Genomic DNA, 26,626 nt, shown 5'->3' with positions numbered 1-26,626 from the left:
TCTCCATATATTCTGCCTGACCTGCTGAGTTCCTCCAACATTTTTGGAGGTGTTTTGTCTCTTCTAGGCTCTGCAGTGAACTCCATCCCTTCCTGGTACATGATAATGGTCCTCACCCAATGGTCTCTGTTTTTGTTTGAAACCGTATCTCAGTCCATGAACTCTGGAGTGAGAGGAGTTCTCTTCTACTGAGCTTCTAACCTCTCCTGTGAGATCACACATCTCTGACACTGAGAAAATAATGAATGAAGGAGCACTGCTCTTGTAAAGGCATTACAAGGATAGTTGAATGGGCAGTGAGTAATTAAACGCTTGTTGCAGTACTACAAAACACTGGGATTGAAGAGGAAGTATATTGTAATTGTTACCACAGCTATAATTCTGTTTCCTCCACTCTACCTGTCCATTCCAAGGACATGCAAGTTTGATATTTGCTGCCTATTCTTTTCTTTTCCGATATGAGCTCAGATGTAGGGGACTCCTAAAAGTCATTTAGGATAGATAGGTTGATACTTTATTGATCCCAAAGGAAATTAGTGTCGCAGTAGATTTATAATTACACAGATATAAATATTAGAAGTAGAAAGAATGAAAAATAAGTTACCACAAACTGTCTAACAGGAGGGAGTGTCATCACTTCCCCGGCTATAGATTGACTCATTATAGAGCCTAATGGCCGAGGGTAAGAATGACCTCATTTGGCATTCTTTGGAATGGTGCAGTTGTCTTAGTCTATTACTGAACATGCTCCTCTGTTCAGCCAAGGTGGCATGCAGAGGGTGAGAAATATTGTCCAGAATTTACCGTAGGGTTCTTTGTTCTACCACAGCCTCCGGTGTGTTCAGTTTGACTCCTATACAAAACCAGCATTTCTAATTAGTTTATTGGACCTGTTGGCATCACTCATGTTGATGCCATTGTCCCAGCACACCACCACAAAGAAGATTGTACTGGTGACAACAGACTGGTAGAACATGTGAAGGAGAGGTCTGCATACTCCAAAGGACCTCAGTATCCTCAGGAAGTAGTGGAGACATTGGGGCTTCTTGTACACAGCCTCTGTGTTAGAGCTCCACTCAAGGCTGTCATCCAGGTGCACCCCCAGCTACCTGTAGGTCCTCACCACATCCATGTCCTCACCATTAATCATAACAGGGAGCAGTGCAGGCTTAGTCTTCCTAAAGTCAGTTCACATGTGTAATTGTTGCTTTTGTTAAAACAAGTTGAATTTTAAATAATCAAAGATTCTTGAAATCCAGAGTAACACACACACAAAATGCTTGGGGAACTTCTCTGGATTGGTTGACTATCCATACTCCAAGTTGGAGGATAACTGCCAGAGGAGGTCGTGGAACCACTATGTTTAAGAGCCAGTTCAGCAGCACTTGATAGGCAAAATGTCTAACGATATGAACCTAATAAAGGAGAACGGGTTTAGTGTTAATGAGCATGGATGGGTTTGTGCTTTTTTTATGCTGGAAGAACTCACCGAGTTGGACAGCACCTATGGAGAGCAATAAATAGTCAATATTTCAGGCCGAGACCCTTCATCAAGATGACAAAGGAAGGGGGAAGAAGCAAGGATAAGAAGTTGAGGAAAGGGGGAGGAGGGGTACAAGCTGGTAGGTGATAGGTGAAACCAGGTGGGTGAATGGGGCAGGAGGTAATGAAGTGAAATGCTGAGAGGTGATAGACAAAAAGGGTAAAGGGCTGAAGGAGAAGGAATCTGACAGGAGAGGAAAGTGGACCATGGGAGAAATGAAAGGGGGGGGGGGGGGTCTCCAATGACAGGTGATGGGCAGGCAAGAAGGGGTAAAATGGGAGCCTGAATGGGGAATGGGAAAGGGGGTTGGAGGAGAATTTACCAGAAGTTGGGAAAACCAATGTTCATACCTCAGCTTGGAGGCCACCCAGACGGAATACTCCAACTTAGTGATAAATTAGGAAATGTTAATATTAAGGAAGGTATGAGTACTTGCGCATACTTCCCTACAGGAAAGAAAACAAAAGTGTGTTAGACCACAAGCAGAATTAGGTAATTTGGCCCCTTGAATCTGCTCTGCCGTTCAATCGTGTCTGACTTTTTTAAAACCCCATTCTCCTTGTATCTTAGCCCCCTTATCAATCAAGAGTCTATCAATCTTTGCCTTAGGGAGCTGGGCCGTTCTCCCCGTGACCCCGTGGGTTCTGCCAAGTGCTCCGGTTTGCTCCCACATTCCACAGCAAGCTCAATGGGTGTAATGGGGCGGCGCGGGCTCGTCCAGCCGGAGGCTGTATCTCCAAATAAACACCCCTTGCGACTCCTCAGCCCTCTGTGGCAATGATTTCCAACAGACTCCGCCAGGTTTCTCACCAGTGTTGCTACTGATAACGTTCGGGGAAAGTCTGCCCTTCCAAACCTTCAACCGATGTTATCTTCAACCACCAGTTCCTTTGAACGCACAGATTACCTAATTTAAAAACGAGCTGAAACTTAGCGGGATTTGAAAGCACACGCTGATTTTGTTTTTATTATGACTGCAACATGATTCAGTTATTTTCTCCGGCAGAACTGGGATAAGCTTTGTCCCCCCCCCCCCCCCCCCCCCTCCCCCCCCCCCCCCCCCCTTCCCCCCCCCCCCCCTCCCCCCCCCCCCCTCGGTTTGTGCAGACATCTTGCTGATACTGATTGCCGCCAGAGTCCGGAATTCCAACGAACACAAGATTCCACAAAAGGCGGAGTTGCTAAATTTTACCTTGTTTTTTTTTTCTTGTACATATCAAGCATCCTCCTGGGATCTCTATTTAATGAAGGTGTGGGTGGTGCTCAGATGAGGCGCTGAGTCATGGGCTGGCAGGGAGGTGTGGGTGAATCCATTTATCCGCGGCTCGGCACTGTTAACCATGAAGAGCTCCATGTAAGAACAGACCGGACTTCCGTGCCCCGAGTAATACCCCCCCCCCCACCCCCACCCCCACCCCCACCCCCACCCCCACCCCAAGGAGCTGCTTCCATCGCCGTGAAATAACACCCACCTTTTCCATTCCTCTCCTCGCTCGGCAGAGTGAGACCCTTCGCGGCTGTGATTTTGCATGTTGGGGTGTTTAATCTGCCCAGGTTCGCGGACTAATTGGGGGAGGACTTCATATTGGGCGGGTGTTCTCCCCACCACCCAACCCGCTCGATCACTCCCACGCCGCAGTCCTCAGCACCCCCGCTTCACGCAGAATGGGCAACCCTCGTTCATCACGATACCCAGTGGCGTTTCACCAGGCCCACGTGACCCCGAATTAGACTGTGTCGAGAGCATGCGAATATCAGGAATCTAAAGTGGGGAAAAAAACGCAACTGGAGGCACCTCCATACCCCCAAGGAACCATTAATAATACTCTGAAAATCAGACTCAGGTTTATTAGCTCGGACATGGCAGGGGCTGTGCTCAGGCACAGGCTGAAGGGACCTGGCCATTGCTTGGCCAGAAGTGAGGAGCAGATCAAAGGGAAGAGGACCTTCCTGCTTTCTTCTCATTCCCAGGCTTCCTTCCTTTATTCCAAAGACCTCTGACCTCTCCTATCAGATTCCTTCTTCAGCCCATCATCACCTCTCCCAGATTCTCACATTGTTCCCTCTTCCACCTTCTCAAGCTATCCCCTGCCAATGCCTTCTCCTCAGCCCCCTCCCTCCCTTATTTTGGATTGTACCCTCTTCATTTCCAGCCCCGATGAAGGGTCTAGGGCTGAAATGTTGAATGATGGTGCCCGACCTGCTGAATTCCTCCAGCATTTGGTGTGTGTTGATCCAGATTTTCTCTTGTGTCTAAGTCTGTCCATGTATGTGACAACACTACCTCAATATTCCTCTTTTGCACCCTTTATTATGACCTATAGTAATTTGATATGTATTGCACTGTATTACTGCCACACATCAGCAAATGTCACAACATATGTCTGTGATTCTAATTAGTTACCAGAGTGCTGATAAGTAGAAAATTTCCCGGTTCAATGAAGACCTGCTGACCATCCTGCGGAAAGTAACTTACATTAATTTATCCCATATAATTTATTTACTTCTATCCTCCACTCACTGTATATTCTGGGACACATACTGATTTTATTTTAAGTTGCTATAGTTTCAGTTTCCATTGCTCACGAGAGTCATAAAACCATGTGATATAGGAGCAGAGTTAGGCCATTTGGCCCATTGAGTCTGCTCCACCATTTCATCATGGCTGATCCATTTTTCTTCCTTGCCCCAATCTCCCCATATCCCTTCATGCCCTGACCAATCAAGAATCTAGTAACCTCCGCCTTTAATGTACCCAATGACTTGGCCTCCAGTGCTGCCTGAGGCAACAAATTCCACAGATTCACCACTCTCTGGCTAAAGAAGTTCCCCTTTGTCTCTGTTCTAGATGGACATACCTCTATTCTGAGGCTGTGTCCTCTTGTCTTAGACTCTCCCATCATAGGAAACATACTCTCCACATCCACTCTATCAACATTCAATAGGGTTCAATCAGGTCACCCTGTCATTCTTCTGAGTTCCAGTGAATACAGGCCCAGAGCCATCAAACACTATTCATATGACATGCATTTCAATCCCAGAATATTTTTGTGAGTCCTACAGCATAAAAACAAGCCCTTTGGCCCAAGTAGTCCTGCCAACATGGCCTCTGACTTATCCCACCTTGTAGTGGTGCAATCATTCAAGTCGAGTACAATGTTGCCCTAGGGCAGTGGTTCCCAACCTCTTTTATGCCATGGGCCAATGCTAGTAAGCAAGGGGTCTGTGGACCTCAGGTTGGGAACCCCAGTCCTAGGACGATGTCATCGTTATGTAAGGGTGGGTTCCCTTAATGGAGAATGCCTGCTCGTGATGTTGTTTAACGTGGTGAGGCTGATGATGGGCAGCCACCACAAGGTCCTTGGCAGATCGAGGTCAGGATGGGAAGCAAGACAACCGGGGACCCTTCACTGCTACAGCCTTCCTCCGCCTTTACTGCTGTTGTGATGTGTCATCATCATCTGCCAGCTCTACTGTAGAGCTTTTGGTTGAATGGCTCTTTGGAACCTCCCAATTGACCCCCGCACCAGGAGCTAAGCGGCAGATGGCTAAACTTCAGACAGCATCAATTCCAGGATCTCAGGAACTCACAAGTCTCACCACCATGACAAAGTGATGATCGCCAAAGTAGCTCCATCTACTTGTACCCGGACCATAGTCCCCTGTACCCATGTACCTATCCAATCTTCCCTTAAATGTTACATTCATTGTTTTGTGAATAATTAGATTTGATTAAAAGTAGACTGCTGTGAACTGATACCATTTCCCTGAAGTACTGGGCCAAATCAGACTGGATCCAGCATATCTGTGATCCCTGCCCGCCTGCACATATTTGGACTGGACTCAGAGAGCTAATCGAGCAGATGGACTCCACTTGCGCAGTGACTGGCAAGCCCTGAGAGATGAGTAAGGCCCAGGTAGCACATTGGTAAGTCTCTGTGGCCAGAAAACTTCAACAACTTTCAGATGTGTGGCACAGCACTTTCAAGGACTCAATAACTCATGTTCTTTATTGTTGTTATTAGCACAATTTGCCTTCTTTTGCACATTGGTTATTTGTCAGTCTTTGTTTATGTTTAGTTTTTACTAAATTCTATTGTTTTTTTTATTCTCCTGTAAATGCCTGCAAGAAAATAAATCTCAAGATAGCATATGGTAACATGAACGTACTTTGATAATAAATTTATTTTGATGTTGACTTTGATAGAAGCATAATGTTACAACACCAGTTACCAGTGACGGGCCTACTCTGCACTGTATCTCAATCAATCAAACAATCAATGTGATTGATGCATTTGCATCTGCTACTTAGCAGTTCCAGAAGTATGTGTAAACCAAGGATTTCCTTGCAGGTTTGCAGTTCAATGCCAGTGTTCTCCTTCACAATTGAAAGGAAGAGTGGATGTGGAGAGGATGTTTCCAATAGTGTGAGAGTTTAGGGACCAGAGGGCATCAGAATACAAGGATATCCCTTTAGAAAAAAGATGAGAAGGAATTTCTTTAGCCAGGGAGTGATGATTAAGGACCCCATCACCCAGATCATGCCTTGTTCTCATTGCTACCATTAGGAAGGATGTACAGAAGCGTGAAGGCATACACTCAATGATTCAGGAACAGCTTCTTCCCCTCTGCCATCTGAGTTCTAAATGGACATTGAACTCATAAAAACTATCTCACTATTTTATATTTCTAATTTTGCACTGCTTATTTAATTTAACTATTTAATACTTAACGGTAATTCACGGTTTATTTCTCCATTATTATGTACTGCATTGTACTACTGCAACAAGGTCAACAAATTTCTCAACAGATGCCGGTGATATTAAACCTGACTGATTGTTCCCTCTTCCATTGGGCAGAAGGTGGTGGTGGTTGTCCATCATGTCCGATGATGACAGGAATCTTATGTAGGAGAGGTTTTAAAGTGGAATAGCCTTTGCACAGGGACAGTTCCGCTCTTTCGACCTCAGAAGTCCAGGTCCAGTGGTACGAACAAGTGTCACAAACTGGGGTCTTCCTTGGTTGTATTGCATGACCATGACATCTTCTGTGCCTTGTCTTGCCCTTCGCTCTTCATGGGGCCTTGCAGAACTGCTTTCCTGGCTGTTGGATCTCACTGTAGATCTCATCTGCACAGTCTGCCTGAGCTGACTTTGCATGCTGGGACAGGCATGTCCCAAGGTACAAAAGCGAGATATCACCAGGCTCAAGGGCAGACTCTATCCCACTGTTTTAAAACTACTAAACAATCCCCTACTATGACAAGATGGAGTCCTGGCCTTACAATTTAACTCATTCTGGCCTTCAAACTTATTGACTGCCTCCATTTCATTACGCTTTCTCTGTAACTGAAACACTTTATTCTGCATTCTGTTCTTGTTTTCCTTCATACTCCATTAGTGAACTGCTGTAATAAAATGATCTGTTTTGATGAACATAGAACATTGAAATCTACAGCACATTACAGGCCCTTCGGCCCACAATGTTGTGCCAACCATGTAACCTACTCTAGAGATTGCCTAGAATTTCCCTAGTGCATAGCCCTCTATTTTTCTAAGCTCTTAAAAGACCCTATTGTATCCGTTTCCACCGTTTCCATTCCATGCACCCATCACTCTCTGTGTGAAAAAACTTACCCCTGACATCCCCTCTGTACCTATTTCCAAGCATCCTAAAAATCTGCCCCCTTATGTCAGCCATTTCAGCCCTGGGAAAAAGCCTCTAGCTATCCACACAGTCAATGCCCCTCATCATCTTATACACCTCTATCAGGTCACCTCTCATCCTCTGTAGCTCCAAGGAGAAAAGACCACTCAGGCACACTCAACCTATTTTCATAAGGTACACCGTCCAATCCAGGCAACATCCTAGTAAATCTCTTTTGCACTCTTTCTATAGTATCCACATCCTTCCTGTAGTGAGGTGACCAGAACTGAACATAGTAATCCAAGTGGGGTCTGACCAAGGCCTTCTATAGCTGTAACATTACCTCACAGCTCTTGAACTCAGTCCCACAGGTGATGTATGTCAACACACCATACACCTTCTTAACAACACTGCCAACCTGCACAGCAGCTTTGAGTGTCCTATCAACACTGACCCCAAGATCCCTCAGATCCTCCACACTGCCAAGAATTTTACCATTTATATTATATTCTGTCTTCAAATTGGACCTACCAAAATGAGCCACTTCACACCTATCTGGGTTGAAGTCCATCTGCCACTTCTTAACCCATGTCTGCACACTATCAATGTCCCATGTAACCTCTGGCAACTCCCCCATTGGAAAATTGGAAAACAAGATCAAAATTGAGTTTATTGCTATATGCACCTCCTGTACCTAATAAAGAGGCCATTGAGTTTATGTTCATTGTCTTATGATGCTATAGCCCACCCATTTCAAGGTTTGACATGTTGTGCACTCAGAGATGCTCTTCTGCACACCACTGTTGTAACGTGTGGTTATTTGAGTTACTGTCACCTCCTGTCACCTTGAATCAGTCTGGCCATTCTCTTCTGAGCTCTCTCATTGACAAGGCATTTTCACCCACAGAACTTCTGCTCACTGAATGTTTTTTTGTTCTCTGTAACCTCTAAAGACTGCTGTGCATGAAAATCCCAGGAGATCACCAGTTTCTGAGATACTCAAACCACCCTGTCTGGCACCAACAATCATTCCACGGTCAAAGTCATTTAGATTACATTTCTTCCCCATTCTAATGTTTGGTCTAAAGAACAACTAGACCTCTTGACCATGTTGGCATGCTTTTGTGCATCTAGTTGCTCCCACATGATTGGCTGATTAAGTATTTATGTTAATAAGCAAGTGTACAGGTGCACCTAATAAAGTGGCCAATGAATGTATGCACGGGTCCATATCCATAATCTGCTCAGTCATTCATGCTATCCGCACACTGTCTTGTAGATGGACTCAGTTTGAACACTTCTGATTCTATGTCAGTAAATTAATGGGGTTAAAACCCACAGGAGCGCATATTTGAAGCAGACATTACTGATAGAGTACTCAATTGGATGAGATGCGAAACTGGGTGAGAGGTTCTAGCATTGTGGCTTAATTTCCACTTTCATCCAACACCATTAAAATAGATTAACTGTAGTTTATCCCTCTGCTGTTTGTGAATTCTTGCTACGTGCAATTTGGCTGCAATATTTTCTTGCAATACCACAGATATGGTATTCAAAAATAATTACAATGAAGCACTTTGGGATGAATTAAAGTGATGTAAGTGTTCTATAAATACGCTCTTTCCTGATCTCATTAGCAATTTAATCTTGTTTGTCTTGTTTCAGCATTTTATTGCTGGTTTATTGGATTCTCGTTTCCTGAATATATATTGGCATTGTCATATTACTGTAAAGAGTCTCAGGTGTGCATTAGGATGGAATTGCCACCATAACTTTGGAATAAAGAGTAATAATATACTATCCCAGGCTCTTTGCATCAATATGACCATGGCGCTATGTTAGTAACTGTATGTAATAGCCAGTTATTCATTTGGAATCTACAAACGTTGTATTTGATTTGTTCCCTACTATTTGCTTCATTTAAATTTGGTACATTAAATTGGGGAATTACTATTGTAGCACCTCCACTCCATCCGCCAAACGCAGATGGGCAAACATTTTAATTTCCACTCCTGTTCCGATATGTCAGACCATGGCCTTTTCTTGTGCCAAGGTGAGGCCACCCTCGGTGGAGGAGCAAGGTCTTATATTCCGTCTGGGTAGCATCCAACCTGATGGCATGAATTTCGACTTCTCTGTGCGGTAATAAAAGATTTTCCCTCACCTTCCCCTCTTCCTCTGTTCCCCAATCTGGCCTCTTACTGCTTCTCACCTGCCTCTCACCTCCCCTGGGTCCCCTCCTCTTTCAGTTTCTCCTGTGGTCCACTCTACTGTCCTATCAGATTCCTTCCTCTCCAATCCTTTACCTTCCCCACACACTTGGTTTCACCTATCACCTTCTAACTACCCACCTTCCACTCCCCCCACCCCCACTTTTTTATTCTGGCATCTTTCCCCTTTCCTTCTCAGTCGTGAAAAACAGTATTGGCCTGAAATGCTGATCATCTATTCATTTTCATAGATGCTGCCTGACCTGCTGAGTTCCTCCGGCATTTTCAATGAGTTGCTTTGGATTTCTTGCATCCACAGTCTTTCATGTGTTTATTATTGTTGCATGTTCTGAGGTATAGTGAAACTTTAATTTACTTAATTTTACATAGAGATAGAGTGCAGAACATGCCTGTCCAGTCAACAGGCTGTCAACTTTTGGTATTTCCTTGTGAATGTCACTTACGTGATGCTCTGTGCCTGTGATGTTGCTACAAGTAAGTTTACCATTGCACCTGTGCATATACATTATACAGTAGGTAGCAAGATATTTAGTCCAACGTAGATCGGGAGAGAATTCAAAATGCAGAGATGCAAAGAGACTTGGGAATCTTTGTGCAAAGTACCCTAGAGGTTAACCTGCAGGTTGAGTCGGTGATGAAGAAGGCAAATGCAACGTTGGCATTCATTTCTAGAGGTGTAGAATATAAGAGCAGGGATGTGATGTTGAGGCTCTATAAGGCACTCATGAGACCACACTTCGAGTATTGTGTGCAGTTTTGGGCTCCTTATTTTAGAAAGGATATACTGACATTGGAGAGGGTTCAGAGAAGATTCACGAGAATGATTCCAGGAATGAGAGGGTTACCATATGAGGAACGTCTGGCAGCTCTTGGGCTGAATTCCCTGGAGTTTAGGAGAATGAGGGGGGGATCTCATAGAAACATTCCAAATGTTAAACGGCCTGAACAGGTTAGATAGAGCAAAGTTATTTCCCATGGAAGGGAATTCTAGGACAAGAGGGCACGACTTCAGGATTGAAGGACATCCTTTTAGAACTGAGATGCAGGGAAATTACTTTAGTAATTTAGATGCAGGGAAATAACTAAATCTGTGGAATTTGCTGATCTATTATCCCTCTCAACCCTATTCTTTTGCCTCCTCCCCATAACTTTCGATGGCCCATGACTAATCTACAACCTATCAACCTCTGCTTTAAATATACCCAATGACTTGGCCTCCACAGCTGTCTGTGGCAATGAGTTCCACAGATTCACCACCTTATGGTGAAAGAAATTCATCTTCATGTCCTTTCTAAAGGGACGTCCTTGTATTCTGAGGTTGTGCCCTGGACTCCCCCGCAATAAGAAACAGCCGCTCCCATGTCCACTCTATCTAGGTCTTCACTATTCAATAGATTTCAACAAAACCTCCCATCGCTCTTCTGCACTGCAGTGAGTACAAGCTGAGAACCATCAAACACTCCTCATATATTAATCCGTTCATACCTGGCATCATTCTTGTGAATCATTTTCAAAGCATTAGAGCTAATTGCCTCAACCACTTCTGATAGGAACAGGTTTCACATTCTGATGATAATAAGAAAAGAATTTGTCGGATAAGTCCAGAGTAATACACATACACAAAATGCTGGAGGGACTCAGGAGCATCTGCAGAACGGAGTTGAATAAACAGTCAATGTTTCAGGCCCAGTTACTGTATGTTCCTGCGAATGCCAGGAGAAGAAAGAATAAAATGAAGGACCTGGAAGGATTGATGAGAATGGGAAAAATCAATTTATGCATGAGTGAAGAAAGATGGTGAAGAAAACTATTTAACCATCATGCATTTGGCAAAAACAGACGCCAAGTGCTGAGTGGTATTGTACTAACAAGGGAAAGATCAAATATAATTCCGCAATGAAACAAAGTAACTTCAGAAAAGAACAAATGGCCAGAAAGGAGAAAGAAATAAGTGAGTATAGTATAAACTCCAGAGACCCAATAAAGGGATAAACAAAATGGATGAGAGAAGGCTTCATGGAGAATTTTCTCTTAATATTTGTTGGTCTGTGTCCCTCTATCCATCATATTGATTCAAATACTCTCCTTTATTATAATCTATTTACTATTGATTGAGATCCATAATGTTGGAAGTTTTATTACAAATGTGTGCTTATTGATCCATGCACATCCAACTTTTAAAGAAGGTTGCATGGCAACCAACACAGGAAAGTTACTGCCAATTTGAATTTAGCTAATGAAGGGAAAAGCTTCAATGAAGACCAGACCCGTGGCTATTATTTTATCACTTTTTAAGAAAAAGAAATTATTTGAAAATACAGGAAAAATGAAGAAGTTTGATTTTTGAAAGCTTGAAGAAACATGCAACAGTAGAAAAGCAGAGGGCTGCACTTATTAAAACTCAAGATGCTTCATGTAATTTTCAAGTTCAAGTTACTGTCATATAACCATACGCATGCATAGAACTAAACGAAACATCGTTCCTCTGGGGCCAAGGTGCAAAGCACAGCACATACAGTCACACACAGCTCATATAATTAGGGTCCAGCACATACGGTACTGTGCAAAAGTTTTAGATATATACACACACACACACACCCTGGGTGCCTAAGACTTTTGCACAGTACTATATTTGTCGACATGGAGCAGAAAACAAGTTTGTACATCTGGCAGGAGCAAAGGATGCTAGAAATGGCAAGGGTGGAGCACTGCAGGAGGAGTATGGGAGAGGTAGCATGGATGTTGATACACCGAGTCCTGAGGCACCAGGCAAGGTCATTTGATTCCAAACAATTGTTTTATTGATCATTCCAAAATGTCTCTGGTGCTTCCCATTCCCTTCCCCTTTTCCAAACCATGATTCCCATCTCCTTGCCTCCTTCCCACTCTCAGTCCACAACAAAGAGCTGTATCAGAAGCAGGTTTATCATCACTCACATATGTCATGAATTTTTTTTGTGGCAGCAGTACAGTGCAATACATAAAATTACTACAGTACTGTGCAGAAGTCTTAGGTACCCTATCTATATATATATGTGTCTAAGACTTTTGCACACTACTGTACAGTCACGAAATAATAGCGCAAGTCCTGAGTGGCATGGCCTGAAGGCTGACAGTTGACATAAGTGCATGTTCATTTGAATCAATGAAGAGATGCGGAAATGAATAATAAGTAACCATTCATTTGTTCGTGTTTAGAAAAAACATTTACCTCATTATTGTCCTTCAGGAAGAAAATTTGCCTCATCTACTGTATGTTGGGTCTTACCAGTGTAGAGGAGGCCACATCAGGAGCAGTGGATGCAGTAGATGACCCCAACAGGTTTCCATGTGTTGCCTCACCTGGAAAGACTGTTTGAAGCTCTGAATTGAGGTTAGTGGGGTGAATGGTCAGGTGTAGCACTTCTGCCACTTGTAGGGATATGTCCCAGGAGGAAGATTAGTGGGGAGGGACGAGCGGACAAGGAAATCACAGGAAAGATGGGAGTGGGGGAGGGGAGGTAAAGATGTGTTTCATCATCGTCGGAGATCCTCGCCACCCAGGCCATGCTCTCTTCTCGCTGCTGCTATCAGGTAGAAGGTACAAGAGCCTCAAGACTCACCCCACCAGGCTCAAGAACACTTACAACCATCAGGCTCTTGAACAAAGGGATTACTAAACTCACTTGCCCCAACTATTGAGATGTTCCCACAACCAATGTCCTCACTTCAAAGACTCTTTATCTTGTTATTTCATGTTTTCATTATTTATTGCTATTTATTTATATTTGCATTTGCACAGTTTGGTGTCTCCTGCACTCCAGTTGATCTTTCATTTATTCTGTTTCAGATTTGCTGAGTTTACCCACAGAAAAATGAATCTCAGCGTTGTTTCTGGTGATTATATATGTACTTTGATAATAAAACTCACTTTGAACTTTTGTTTGACGCGAGTGCTTGATTATTTGAATCAATGAAGAGTCTTGGAAACTCAGAAGTACAAAGTCAACATTCATTGGTTTGTGTTAAAAAAAAATGTCCTTCAGGGAAGGAAATTTGCCATCCTTACCAGTCTCACTGATGTATTTGACACTGAACTGTTTCTTGTATTGGCCTAGAAAGCCAGTCATTCAAAGGGCAATTAAGGATAAATTATAGATGCTGGTCTAAGCTAGCTGTCTCCGTGACTTAACATCCGAACTGCAGCAGTCAGTTTAAGCAGTGTATAGTCCCACAAGCAACAATTAATAATAACCAGTTTCCTTGCGTTTATTAATGTTGATTTAATTGTTTGAAAGTAAGCGTGACAGCGATAATATGAAGAAATCCCCTTTCCTCCCAACAGTTCCATTCAACTAGGAGAGCAAAATGCTGTCTTGTTTTAAGATAATAGAAAATGATAGAGTCAGAAAATTGAGGATGTGCTGAAAAAAAATCCAAAACCTGCAAGGAAATTACAGTCAGTGGACACTTCATTAGTTACAACTGTACACCGGCTTGTTAATGCAAATATCTAATGAACCAATCATGTGGCAGCTACTCAATGTATAGAAGCATGCAGCCATGGTCAAGAGGTTCAGTTGCTGCTCAGGTCAAACAGCAAAATGGGAAGAAATGTGACCTAAGTAACTTTGAGCATGGAATGATTGTTGGTGCCAGACAGGGTGGTTTGAGTACCTCAGAAACTGCTGATCTCCTGGGGTTTTCACACGGAACAGTCTCTAGAGCTTACAGAGATTGATTCAAAGAAAATACATCCAGTGAGTGACACACACAAAATGCTGGAGGAACTCAGCAGGCCAGGCAGCGCCTATGGGAAAAAGCACAGTTGACATTTCAGGCCGAGACCCTCTGGCAGGCCCGAAACGTCGACTGTACTTTTTTCCATAGATGTTGCCTGGCCTGTTGAGCTCCTCCAGCATTTTGTGTGCGTTGCTTGGATTTCCAGCAGCTCCAGATTTTCTCTTGTTTGTGACTGAACATCCAGTGTGTGGCAGTTCTGTGGGCAAAACTGCCTTGTTATTGAGAGAGGTTAGAGGAGAAAAGCCAGATTGGTTCAAGCTGATCTAAAGGTGACAGTAACTCAAATAATCATGTTACAATAGTGGTGTGCAGAAGAGCATCTCTGATGCACAACGTATCGAACCTTGAAGTGGATGGGCTACAGCAGCAGAAGATCATGAGCATACATTCAGTGGCCACTTTATTAGGTACAGCAGGTAACTAATAAAGTAACCATATAGTGTTTTTTCTCAAATTAGAAGAGGTTGAGATAGAAGATTAATAATGGGAAAAGACAACTAGGAAAGTTAAGTGTTAAAATATCTTTAACTAAAAACTGAAGCAAAGGAATAGCGGGCATAAATGGAGTGTGACTGCTACAGAGCTGCTGTCTCACAGCTCCAGTGGCCTGGATTCAATCCTGACCTTGGTTGCTGTCTATGTGGAGTTTGCATGATCTTTCTGTGATGAGTAGGTTAACACATTTCATGATGGATGCAAGTGATTTTAAAACTGTTTCTACTGGGCAAATTGTTAAACTTACTTGTTGTAGTCACATGTACTGATGTACAGCGAAAAAGTTGTCTTGCACAGCACCCATTCAGATCATTTCTTTAGGGCAGTTCATTGAGGTAGGAGAAGATAAAGTAACAGAATATAAAATAAAATGCAGTGATTACAGAGAAAGTGCAGGATAGGTGGACAGTAAGCTGTAAGACCATAACAAAGGTATTGCAGATTGTGTGGTCAAGCGTCCATCTTACTATATAAGGCTACCATTCATTAGTCTTTTAACAGCATGATAGAGGCCTGTTTGTATGCGCCCTCACGTCTTTGTGTCTTCTGCCCAAAGTGTGGGTGGGAGGGGGAGCAGGGAGAATGTCCAGCGTTGGTGGGGCCTTTGATCATGCTGGCCGCTTTACCGAGGAAACGAGAAGTGTGGACAGAGTCCACGGTGGGGAGGTCGGCTCCCCCGAGGTGCTGAGCTGTGTCTGCAGCTCCCTGCAGGGGCAGAACAGTTGCCATACCTCCGGATAGGGCGCATTCAAATCAAAATCAGAATCGAGTTTAATATCACCGGCAGATACTATGAAATGTGTCGCCTTTACAGCACCAGTACAAAGCAACGTGTGTTAATAGAGAAAACGGTGGATCACAGCAGGTATACATAAATATTAAATAGTGCAAAAATAAAAATACAAAAAAGTGTTCATGGGTTCAATACTCATTCAGGAATCGGATGGCAGAGGGGAAGAGGCTGTTCCTGAATCACTGAGTGTGTGCCTTCAGGCTTCTGTACCTCCTACCTGATGGCACCGACAAGAACAGGGAACATCAATAAAAAGTGGCGAGGTTCAAAGAGGACATGTCAAATTCCTTTGGCCTCCTGAGGAAGTAGCGGCACTGGTGCGCTATCTTGGTCGTGGTTGGACCAGACAGGCTTTTGGGGAGGGGTTTCCCGTGTACTCCAGGCTCCCACAGCCCGAAGGTGTGCGGGTTTGTAGGCTCATTAGCCTCGGTAAGTTGTCCCTAGTGTGCAGATGACCGGCAGTACCATGTGCCAGTTGATAGGAACGTGGGGATTGGTCTAAATGGTTAATAGTTCACACCAGGGGTTCCCAACCTGGGTCCCACAGACCCCTCGTTAATGGTAGGGGTCCATGGCATATAAAAAAGGTTGGGAACCCCTGGTTAGCATGCATTTGGTGACTTGAAGGATCTATTTCCACCTCTGTGAATTAGCCCATAACAACCCGTTAAGGCCCTCAAAAGGGAGATATTACAATATCACATTGACTGTAAAGACCAACGTTAAAACTTTCGACAGTTGTTTTCATGACAAGGGACGAACATTTCATAAAATTCATTCTCCGTCGATTAACATTGCTTCGTTAAATTATAATCATCAGTAAATTGATAATCGTGAGGATTTAATAAAATAAGTTCTCAGTAATAATTAATTCAATTTAAATATTCCAAATCAGATCCGAGCGCGTTTCCTTTAACACGAGAAGCCTTTTCTCAGCCTTTTCTCTGCAGCCGCCCGACCGTCTATCTCTATCTACAGTAGCGAACTTCTGAATAGAAAAATATTCATTGAGGAAAATGTAGGAGCTGATGCGATGAATTATGTAAGTCCACGTTGCAAGACCACGAGGAGGGGGCGTTTAGGAGCGCGATTGGGTTCTCAGCTGGGCTGGCTACTCCCACAGCTCGGCTGGGACGAGATTTCCTCAAAATGACAAGTGCTTCCTTGCGCCAGAAGAAACCTTCATTGAAAAGAAAACTTAACCCGAACTGGAATTGATTAATAACATTTCCAAACGTATAATGCCATAGTCACCATTCACATACCACTTCACCTACAAGATTCGCGTTCGGCTCGCAAGATAGTCGTTCGCCTTTGCAAAGGAGTCAAAATTCCGAAGATGGATCCCAATTTATCACTTTAAACCAAAACAAACCACAGGATTTACATAATTCTCAAGTCTGTGACCTCCCTTCCGTTTTCTGATCATTGCAGCCCAGAGACCAGCTTAACCCTTTAGTAAAATGGGGTGGATTGTGTTTAGAGTTAAAGGCATTGTCTGTCACCCTACATTACAGTGACCTAGCCACAACAATGATTTTCAAGGACATTTTAATGAACAAAACGCAGAAAAGCAGAGGCATTTATTAAGATGCCAAACCCTGGTGGATTTGTGTACTCGACATATGTATGAATCTAAATGTATGTGCGCTCGGAGATAGTTCTGTACGTTTCTATTGTAAATGGGCAAGATTTCAAGAGGGAAAGGACACGCACTCAGTGCCACAGAAACAGCCTAGATTTCCTTGCATCCTTTTGTCGGTATGATTCCAGACAGCCCCGGACTGTCGGTGGGTAAGATCGATTCAATTCAGCGAGCATTCCTCCTTCCATCATCCCCGGCTCCTCCCACCGCCCTGGATCTCACTGCAGCCGTCGAATCGCGTCACATGACCGACCCAAACACCACGTTACCCTCCGAGTGGGTGTAACCGGGCGAGTTTCATTCATAAATTGCTCGGGTTTAAATCAAAATTAAGGAGCTGCAATTGGGTGTCTGTTAGTATCCCGTATGAACGACGCGATTGCAATTAGGTAAGTCGGTGATTGGCGGCGATACAGATAGCTTTAGTCAATCTTCTTTAAAAATAGAAAACCAAGATTTAAAAAAATATATAGGAATTATAGTGATGTCGTGGTTATTGTGTGGATGTTCCATTGATGTGTAATGACGGTGGACAGTGCGCAGGAGACAAGGATATAAGTTGATTTACTGATTATAGAAATACAATCACGAGCCTTTAACGTGTTACTTGAAATAACGGTTATTCCTATACGATCGAAAGACGAAAAAAACAATTCTCAAACAAAAGCGCGCGTGCATGTTTGCAAATCGACGGTGTATATTTTGTGTAATTGCAGTCAAATCTCAAGTAATACGAAGTCACAAACCCCGTTTTTACAAACACACGAGCAGTTCTTTGCAAAGCTCCAGCCATTGAGAAGTTTATCGTTCTCTCCGTCTCCCCGCGAATGATAATCGCCTGTCACCTGCCTTGCGCGTTTTACTGAATGGGTTATTAAGATGGTAAGAGAGTGGATTCCCTGTGACGTCCGTGTGCAATCATTTTAAAGCAGCCCGAGTGTGTAAAAGCCCCTTTGAGAGTTCTGCTTCTTTCTACGAGCAGAATGTCTTCAGAAGTGAAAGTAAGCATTGATTTTCCTGTACAGATCCACTATAAATGCAGTGACGCGGTTTAAAGTTAATGTTAGTTTAACTTTGTAACACCAGGGGCTGGTATTTATAACCATAATTTTAGTTCCCAGTTATTTTGGTGGATAATACTGACAACGAGAGTCGTCTTGCTGAAGGCTGTCAATAACAAAAAAATGAGTTATTTTTTTCTCCCCTTGGCCAGTCTGTGGAAGCTTTAACTGCGGGAGGGAGGTGAATCCGTGGAATTCATTGCCACAGGCGGCTGTAGAGGCCAAGTGGTTGGGTATATTTAAAGCGGGGTGGGGGTGATAAATTCTGGATTAGTAAGGGCATCAAAGGTTAAGGGGAGAAGGCAGGAGGATGGGCTTGAGATAATTCAGCCATGATAGAATGGCGGAGCATACTTGATGGGCCGAATGTGCTCTTTCGTGTTAATGATCTGAACCCAGTTAGAACGGGAGGCAAGGTTGCAAGGGTTAAATAAAGCGGAGAATTTCTCTCTGCACGCCCCCTTCCCCCATATAACCAAATGCGTCAACCGCATTCCCAAAGGCGTTTCGCCCGTGTAATATTTGCATTTCCTACATCACTACATCGTCCAGAGGGTCACCCACCTAGTCAATTACATTCCTCCCACTCGTTCCCAATGGAAAATAGACTGAAACTGACGAAATTCCTTTCACCTCCGTGGTCTGAAAGACATTAATTTTCTCACTTGCATTAATCTATTTCTTTCCTGTTGATTGAATAGTAAAATCTATTTCGCCAAAACAATTCGCAGCAACACTGAAATAAACTCAGCAAATAGCAAGAGGCACATTTAGACGCTGAATTGATATCACTGCAATTTAAAAAAAGTTGAAAGTTTTGAAGTAAATTTACCATCAAAGTGCACCGTATATAGCTCTGAAATTCATTTACTGGCGGGCATTCACAGTAAATTCAAAGAAATGGGGAAAAAACTAATATCGAGAACATGCTAGGAAGAGTCCTTGAAAGTGAGTCCATAGGCTGTGGGAACAGTTCAGTGATGGGACAGGTGAACAGATGAAGGGTCTCGGTCCGAAACGTCGACTGTTGACTCTTTTCCATAGATGCTGTCTGGCCTGCTGAGTTCCTCCAGCTTCTTGTGTGTGTTGCCATCCTCATTCGCAAAACGCCGGCGAAACTCAGCAGGTCAGTCAGCATCGGTGGAAAGGAGTAAACCGCCGACGTTTCGGGCCCGAGACCCTTCTAGGGGTAATAACTGCTCCTGAAGCTCCTGTACCTTCCAGTGAGAATAGAGTATTGCCTGGATGGTCCGACAGCGCTCCGTGCAGATGTGCTCGATGGTGTAGAGGGATTTACCCGTAAAGGACTGAGTGGTGTAAACAAAATGCCTCCGCAGAAGTTGGTACATCAGATTGGTCATTGCCATTTAGAAGGGTTGACCATTGATAGCCACGAATGATGGCCATTTGTAATTTGCCTCCAATGCCAGGTCATAACGTCATTTGGTGAAGTAACATCTATCTCCAATCATAATAAAGCTTCAGACCTCAGAATCAGGTTTGATATCACCAGCATATTTCGCGAAATTTGTTAACTTTATACCAGCAGTACAATGCAATGCATGATAATATAGGGGGAAAAGTGAATTACAGTAAGTATGTATGTGTATATCAAATAGTAAAAATTCTATTTTAAAGCATAGTTTAAAAACATAAAAAAGCAGTGAGGTTCAATGTTCATTCGGAAATCGGATGGCAGAGGGGAAGAAGCTGTTTCTAAATCGTTGAGCGTGTGCCTTCAGGCTTCTGTATCTCCTTCCTGATGGTAACAGTGAGAAGAGGGCATGTTCTTGTCCAATTCAGAACGAAATCAATCATTATTTCCAAAGTAGATTCAATAATTTCAATAACTTCCACCACCTCCAACTGGATCCCACCATCAAATGCATCTTCCCCCCCCCCCCCACCCACTTTCTGCTTTCCGCAGGGATCGCTCCCTCCGTGACTCCCTTGTCCACTGGTCCCTCCCCACTGATCTCCCTCCTGGAACACGTGATACACCTGCCTCTACAACTCCTCCCTCACTACCGTCCAGGGTCCCACACAGTCCTTCCAGGTGAAGCGACACTTCACCTGTGAGTCTGTTGGGGCCATGTGCTGTGTTCGGTGCTCCCGATGTGGCCTCCGGGAGACCGCTTCGCCGAGCATCTGCCCTCCGTCCGCCAGAACAGCCGGGATCTCCCAGTGGCCGCCCATTTTAATTCCACTTCCCATTCCCGTACGTCCATCCATGGCCCCCTCCACTGTCGTGATAAGGCCATACTTAGGTTACAGGAACAACACCTTGTATTCCGTTTGGGTAGCCTCCAACTTGATGGCATGAACATTGACCTCTCAAACTTACAGTAATGCCTCTTCCTCCCCCCTCCATTTCCCATCCCCCTTTCCCTCTCTCATTACCTCCTTGCCCGCCCATCGCCTCCTTCTGCTGCTCCTCCCCCCTTTTCTTTCTTCAATGGCCTTCTGTCTCTTTCACCAACTTCCCAGCTCTTTGCTTCATCCCTCCCCCTCCAAGTTTCACCTATCGCCTGGTGGTTCTCTCTCCCCTCCTCCCACCTTTCAAATCTACTTCTCGCTTTTTTTTTAACTCTCCTGTCGAAGGATTTCGGCCCGAAAAGTCGTCTGTTTTTTTTTCCCCATAGATGCTGCCTGGCCTGCCGTGATCCTCCAGCATTTTGTGTGTGTTGCTCGGATTTCCAGCATCTACTGATTTTCTCTTGTTAATAATTTCAGTATAGTGTGTGTATATATGTATAGCGCCCAATACACAATATAGCTGAGTTCTAATCTGCATTTTTGCAGTTTTCGTCATGAAAAATAACGTGCGATAAATAGTTCCGCAAAATGTTCAAGGACTTGAGTCCCCAAAATAGTATTTGCATTTGAGTCATCAAGATGAACAACGCTGGTGATTCATTCTGTTCAGATACAACGTTCCATTTTAAAACGAGGACCGTGTTTCTTTGTCTTATTTAGAATCTTCCGCTCCAACCTGTCCGATTACTCTTATGAATCAACCATATTTTCATGCCTGGTTAATTTACAAACCGCTTAAACTCAGCACTATGTCATTGCGGGTTCTGGCCGCGTGATGGCGATACAAAATGTGTTTCCAGATATCAGCGGATGTTTTTGAAAAATATTTTCATTCAAGTGTACTGTTATACTCCCCTCCCTCCCTTTTATTAATTGAGATCTGGAACTTTCAAATTAACAATGGGAATAAAACGTCATAGATGAGTTGAATCTGTCCTTCAAAGCCTCCACTAAAGTTTTAAACAAAGACTAGAGCCTTTCCCATGACTTGTGTGACGTTAATCAGTAGAAATGTCAAGCTTCCAGTGAATTTAGATTGTACCATTTTCAGTTAGTGCAATGGTCTAATTCCTCAGATTATAGAGGCGCCACTCAAACAGTTCTGTTCGTCTATGTCTTGTAGACTGCATGGTTGTCTATATAAACGAGGGGAATTGAGAGGAAAACGTAAATTTAATGCTGATTGTTTTTAACGCAGCATGAAATAAAGGTAAGAAAGGAAATTATTGCCTTGATGGTTCCCAATCTGGCAGCATTTCCTGTGTTTATTTTCATTAGTGAACCTCCATGACTTTATCCCTATTACTGTACCCGCTATGTGCCCTCTACCTTAATGCTCCTCCAGTTCTGCCCTTTCGACTCGACGTTCTTTAATCTCATCATCCCAGCATCAGCACTCGTACTTTCAAATGTTTTGGTTCGAACTCCGGATTGTTCCCTGTTGTGTATTTAATATAATTAGTACTATTTGAGTACAACTATAAATGAATTGCTTGATTAAGCTTTCTTGATCTTTTAAATAATTCACTGTGGTTATATGTACGAAGTACGTCATCAGGCAGACACGTCATACGTACTTAAAGTCCAAACGAAGTTCGGTTCGCATTACCGGTTCCCGGTTTTTCTTCCAATTGGTCTTTTAATGTTTCGGAGTTAACGGAGCATAACACTCCCCACCGAGATTTCTCTCGAGATCTTAAGTTTACAAAGTTTGACCATCTTTCCTTGTGGTTAATGTGCCTCAGTATCCAATTTAAGTGAAAAATTGGATAGCTTTATTCGTCACACGTACGCCGAAACATACGTTGAAGTGCGGTGTTTGTGTCAAAGCCATGCTTCTGGCTCCAACGTAGCATGCAATGTCATCAGCACCGGACTGAGAGGCGAATGTTCGTATCTGGTCGACTCCTTGAGCGTCGAGCTAGCAACTCAGCCTTGTTTTTTTTTTAAAAAAAGACAGAAAATGCCATGGAAGTGGCAGAAATACTACCGGATGCGCCACAAATTCCAAAAGGAGCAGCATCTACTATAGCTAACCGTACTCTTTGGAATGTGGGAGGTAACGGGAGCGTCCGGAGGGGGAAACACGCAATCACGGAGAGAACGTTACAGTCAACGCGGGAATCGATCCACGATCAATAACGTTGCAATACTGTGGCGCTAACCGCTATGCTACCTGTGGTGAACGACATATACCTGTCTGGACACGCCCCCCGCTGACTGCTCCTGCGGCTCCTCCCACAGACCCCGGTATAAAGGCGATTGGAGCCACAGACCCTTCCTCAGTCTCCAGGATGTTGTGTGATGGTCACTTGCTGCTTGTGCTTTCTTCCAGCCAATAAAAGCCTACCTTAACCCACGTCTCAGAGTTATTGATGGTGCATCACTACCATGTTAGTAAACTTTGCTGAATAAAACATTTTCTCTATTACGGAAGGAAAGCAACCACTTGCTGGGTCTGGCCTGTGTGCGTATGTTCCATTATTGTGACTCGCACCTAAATTTATCGCAAGTTCGAGGACAACAGGACAAATGACAGCATTGTCTATTTCAAGTTTAATGTCACCAAACTACATGGATACCAGCAAATGAAACAACGTCCCTCTGGCCCACAGTGCCCACACAACATATCACACACAGCACATCAACCAAAATATTACCATAAATAATTTAGTTAAGTCATTGATCCATGGCTGAAGGATGGTTGTAGTTGGCAGCTGAATGTCCAAGGTTACACACTGTATCAGAGGGATAAGAAGGCTGGCAGAGGAGTGGTGTGGCTCTGCTGGTAAAGAAGAGCAAGTCAGTAGAAAGATGTGACATAGGATTGGAAGATGTTGAATCCTTGTGGGCTGTGTTAAGAGACTGCAAGAGTCAAAGGTCCCTGATGGCAGTTATATCCAAGCCTCCCAACAGCAGCAGGGATGTGGACTACAGATTACAACAGAAAATAGAAAAGGTGTGTCAAAAGGGCAATGCTATGATAGTCATGGGAGATTTCAACACGCAGGTTGATTGGGGGAAAATCAGGTTGGAAATGGATCCCGGGAGAGTGGGTTTGCCTATGAGATGGATTTTTAGAGCAGCTTGTTGTGGAGCCTATTAGGGGATCAGCTATACTACACTGGGTGCTAGTAATGAACTGGAGATGATTAAGGAGCTTAAGGTAAAAGAACCCTTAGGAGGCAGTGATTGCAATATGATTGAGTTCAACTTGAAATCTGATGGGGAGAAAGTAAAGTCTGACATAGCAGTATTTCAGTGGAGTAAGGGAAATTACAGTGGTGTGAGAGAGGAGCTGGCTGAAGTACATTGGAAGGAGATGTTAATTGGATGACAGAGCAGCGATGGCATGAGTTTCTGGAGAAAATGAGTAAGGTGTAGGATAAACGAATTCCAAGAACAAAGAAACACTCAAATAGCAAAATAGTACAACCCGACTGACAAGGGAAGTCAAAACTAATGTAAAAGCAAAAGAGCGGGCATACAACAAAGCAAAAATGAGTGGGAAGACAGGATTGAAAAGCTTTTAAAACTGTACAGAGAACAGCTAAAAGAATCATTAGGAGGGAAAAGATGAAATATGAAAGCAAGATAGAAAATAATATCAAAGTGGATAGTTAAAGCTTTTTCAGGTATGTAAAAATAAAAGAGAGAGATGAGAGTGGATATAGGACCGCTAGAAAATGCGGCCGGTTAAATAATAACGGGAACAAGGAGATGGCAGATGAATTAAATGAGTATTTTGCAGCAGTGTTCACTGGAAGACACTAGCAGTATGCCAGATGTTGAAGGGTATGAGGGAAGAGAAATGAGTGCAGTTACTATTCCGAGGGAGAAGGTGCTCAAAAAGCTGAAAGATTTGAGGGTACATAATTCACTCAGGCCAGATGAACTACACCCTAGGGTTCTGAAAGAGGTAGCAGTAGAGATTGTTTTAAAGCTACAGTTAATGTCAGAGAAATGTATACAATATACATCCTGAAATGCTTTTTCTTTGCAACCATCCACAAAAAAAAAACAGAGCAGTGCCCCCAAAGAATGAATGACAGTCAAATGTGAGAACCCCAAAGCCCCCCCCCTCCCCCCACTGGCAAAAAAAAAGCATCGGCACCCGCCACTGAACACTCAAGTGTGAGCAAGGCAGCAGTAAAGACACAGACTTGCAGTTACTCCAAAGACTACTATTCTCCCAGTATTTGATATGCCATAGGTTCTCTCTCTCCGTAATAAGGAAAAAAAGGGGTGTCCCCATGGAGGCATTGGTAATGACCTTTCAAAAATCATTGGCCTCTGCCAGAGGACTGGAAAATTGCAAATGTCAGTCCACTCTTTGATATGTAAAAGGAGGAAGGCAGCAGGAAGCAAATTATAGACCAGTTAGCCTGACCTCAGTCGTTGGGATGTGTTAGAGTCAACTGTTAATTTTGAGATTATGGAGTACTTGGTGACACAGGACAAGATAGGATAAAGTCAACAAGGTTTACTTACGGGAAAATCTTGCCTGATGAACCTGTTGGAATTCTTTGAGCTGATCACAAGTAGGATAGATGAAGGGGACGCAGTGGATGTTGTAGATTTGGATTTTCAGAAGGCCATTGACAAGGTGCAACACATGAGGCTGCTTACCAATTTAAGACCCCATGGTATCAGGGAAAGTTACTGGTATGGTTAGAGCTTTGGCTGATTGGTAGGAGGCAGTGAGAGGGAATAAAAGGATCCTTTTCCAGTTGGCTGCCAGTGACTAATTGTGTTCCGTGGGGGTTGGTGTTGGGACAGTTTTTAATGTTGTATATCAATGATTTACAGTAGATGATGGAATAGATGGCTTTGTTGCTACATTTGCAGGTGATATGCAGATTGCTGGAGGGACAGGTAGTATTCAGGAAACAGGTGGGCTGCAGAAGGAGTTGGAAAGATTAGGAGAATGGGCAAGAAAGTGGCAAATGAAATACAATATTGTAAAATGCATGGTCATGCACTTTGGTAGCAGAAATAGTTGGGGAGAACATCCAAAAATATGAGATGCAGAGGAACTTGGGAGTCCTTGTGCAGAGCACTCTAAAGGTTAACTTGCAGGTTGAGTCAGAGGAAGGCAAATGCAATGCTAGTATTCATTCATTTCAAGAGGTCTAGAATACAAGAGCAGGGATGTGATGTTGAGGCTTTATAAGGCACTAGTGAGGCCTCACCTTGAGTATTGTGAACAATTTTGGGCTCCTCATCTAGGAAAAAATGTTTTTGCATTGGAGAGGGTTCAGAGGAGGTGCACAAGTATGATTCTGGGAATGAAAGGGTTATCACATGACAAACCTTTGATGGCCCTGGGTCTGTACTCATTGGAATTTAGAAGGACTGGGGGGGGGGTCCTCATTGAAAGCTTTTGAATGTTGAAAGGTTAGACAGAGTAGATGTGGAAAAGATGTTTCCCATGGTGGGGGAGTCTAGGACAAGAGGGCACAGCCTCGGGATAGAGGAGTGTCCATTTTAAACAGATATGGAGAAATTTCTTTAGCTAGAGGGTGGTAAATTTGTGGAATTTATTACCACGTGCAGTTGTGGAGGCCAGGTCATTGGGTGTATTTAAGGCAGAGCTTGATTGGTTCTTTATTGAACATGGTAACAAAATTTACAGGAAGAAGGCTGGGCAGCGGGGCTGGGAATGGGAAAAAGGATCAGCCATGATTGAATGGGGGCGCACACTCGATGGGCCAAATGGCCTAATTCTGCTCCTATGTCTTAATAAAATATAATTCAAATATATATAATACAAAATATAATTCAGATATAATTCAAATAAAATATAATTCAGAGCATGCGCAGTCCACAGCTCTGGTAAACAGTAAACAGCTCTCCGTCCTAATGATTAGACATTGGTGGTGGCAGGGTATCATTAGTCTCAGCCTGGGGGAAGAAGTTGTTACCTAGTCTAGTCCTGATACTTCTGTACCTTCTTACTGGCTGTAGTGAGTCAAAGAGATTATAGGATGAGTAATTGGAATCCTCAGCAATGCTTTGGGCCTTTCATATACAATACTCCTGGCGAATGTCACAAATGGTGGAGGTTGGAGGGGAGGGAGACCCCTGTGATCCTCTAAATGGTTACCACAAATA

The 26,626-nt window shown here is 43.5% G+C and overlaps 1 protein-coding gene across 5 annotated transcripts in view; it reads left to right on the top strand.

Moving 5' to 3' along the window:
* The first annotated feature begins 17,411 nt into the window (after positions 1-17,411).
* Positions 17,412-26,626, top strand: part of cbarpb (CACN subunit beta associated regulatory protein b) — a 262,852-nt gene continuing 253,637 nt past the window's right edge. For 2 of the 5 annotated variants that reach the window (XM_073068267.1, XM_073068259.1), the window contains exon 1: positions 17,412-17,524. In XM_073068267.1, the coding sequence (XP_072924368.1) occupies positions 17,502-17,524 (23 nt within the window). In that variant the 5' untranslated portion in view covers positions 17,412-17,501. The remainder of the gene's footprint in view (positions 17,525-26,626) is intronic. The other 3 variants (XM_073068261.1, XM_073068263.1, XM_073068262.1) reach the window with 3 other exon arrangements.

The sequence above is a fragment of the Hemitrygon akajei genome, chromosome 16 (assembly GCF_048418815.1).
Source record: "Hemitrygon akajei chromosome 16, sHemAka1.3, whole genome shotgun sequence".
NCBI classification, from domain to species: domain Eukaryota; kingdom Metazoa; phylum Chordata; class Chondrichthyes; order Myliobatiformes; family Dasyatidae; genus Hemitrygon; species Hemitrygon akajei.
The sequence above is the reverse complement of the archived record's forward strand: the minus strand, read 5'-3'. Positions and strand labels throughout refer to the sequence as shown.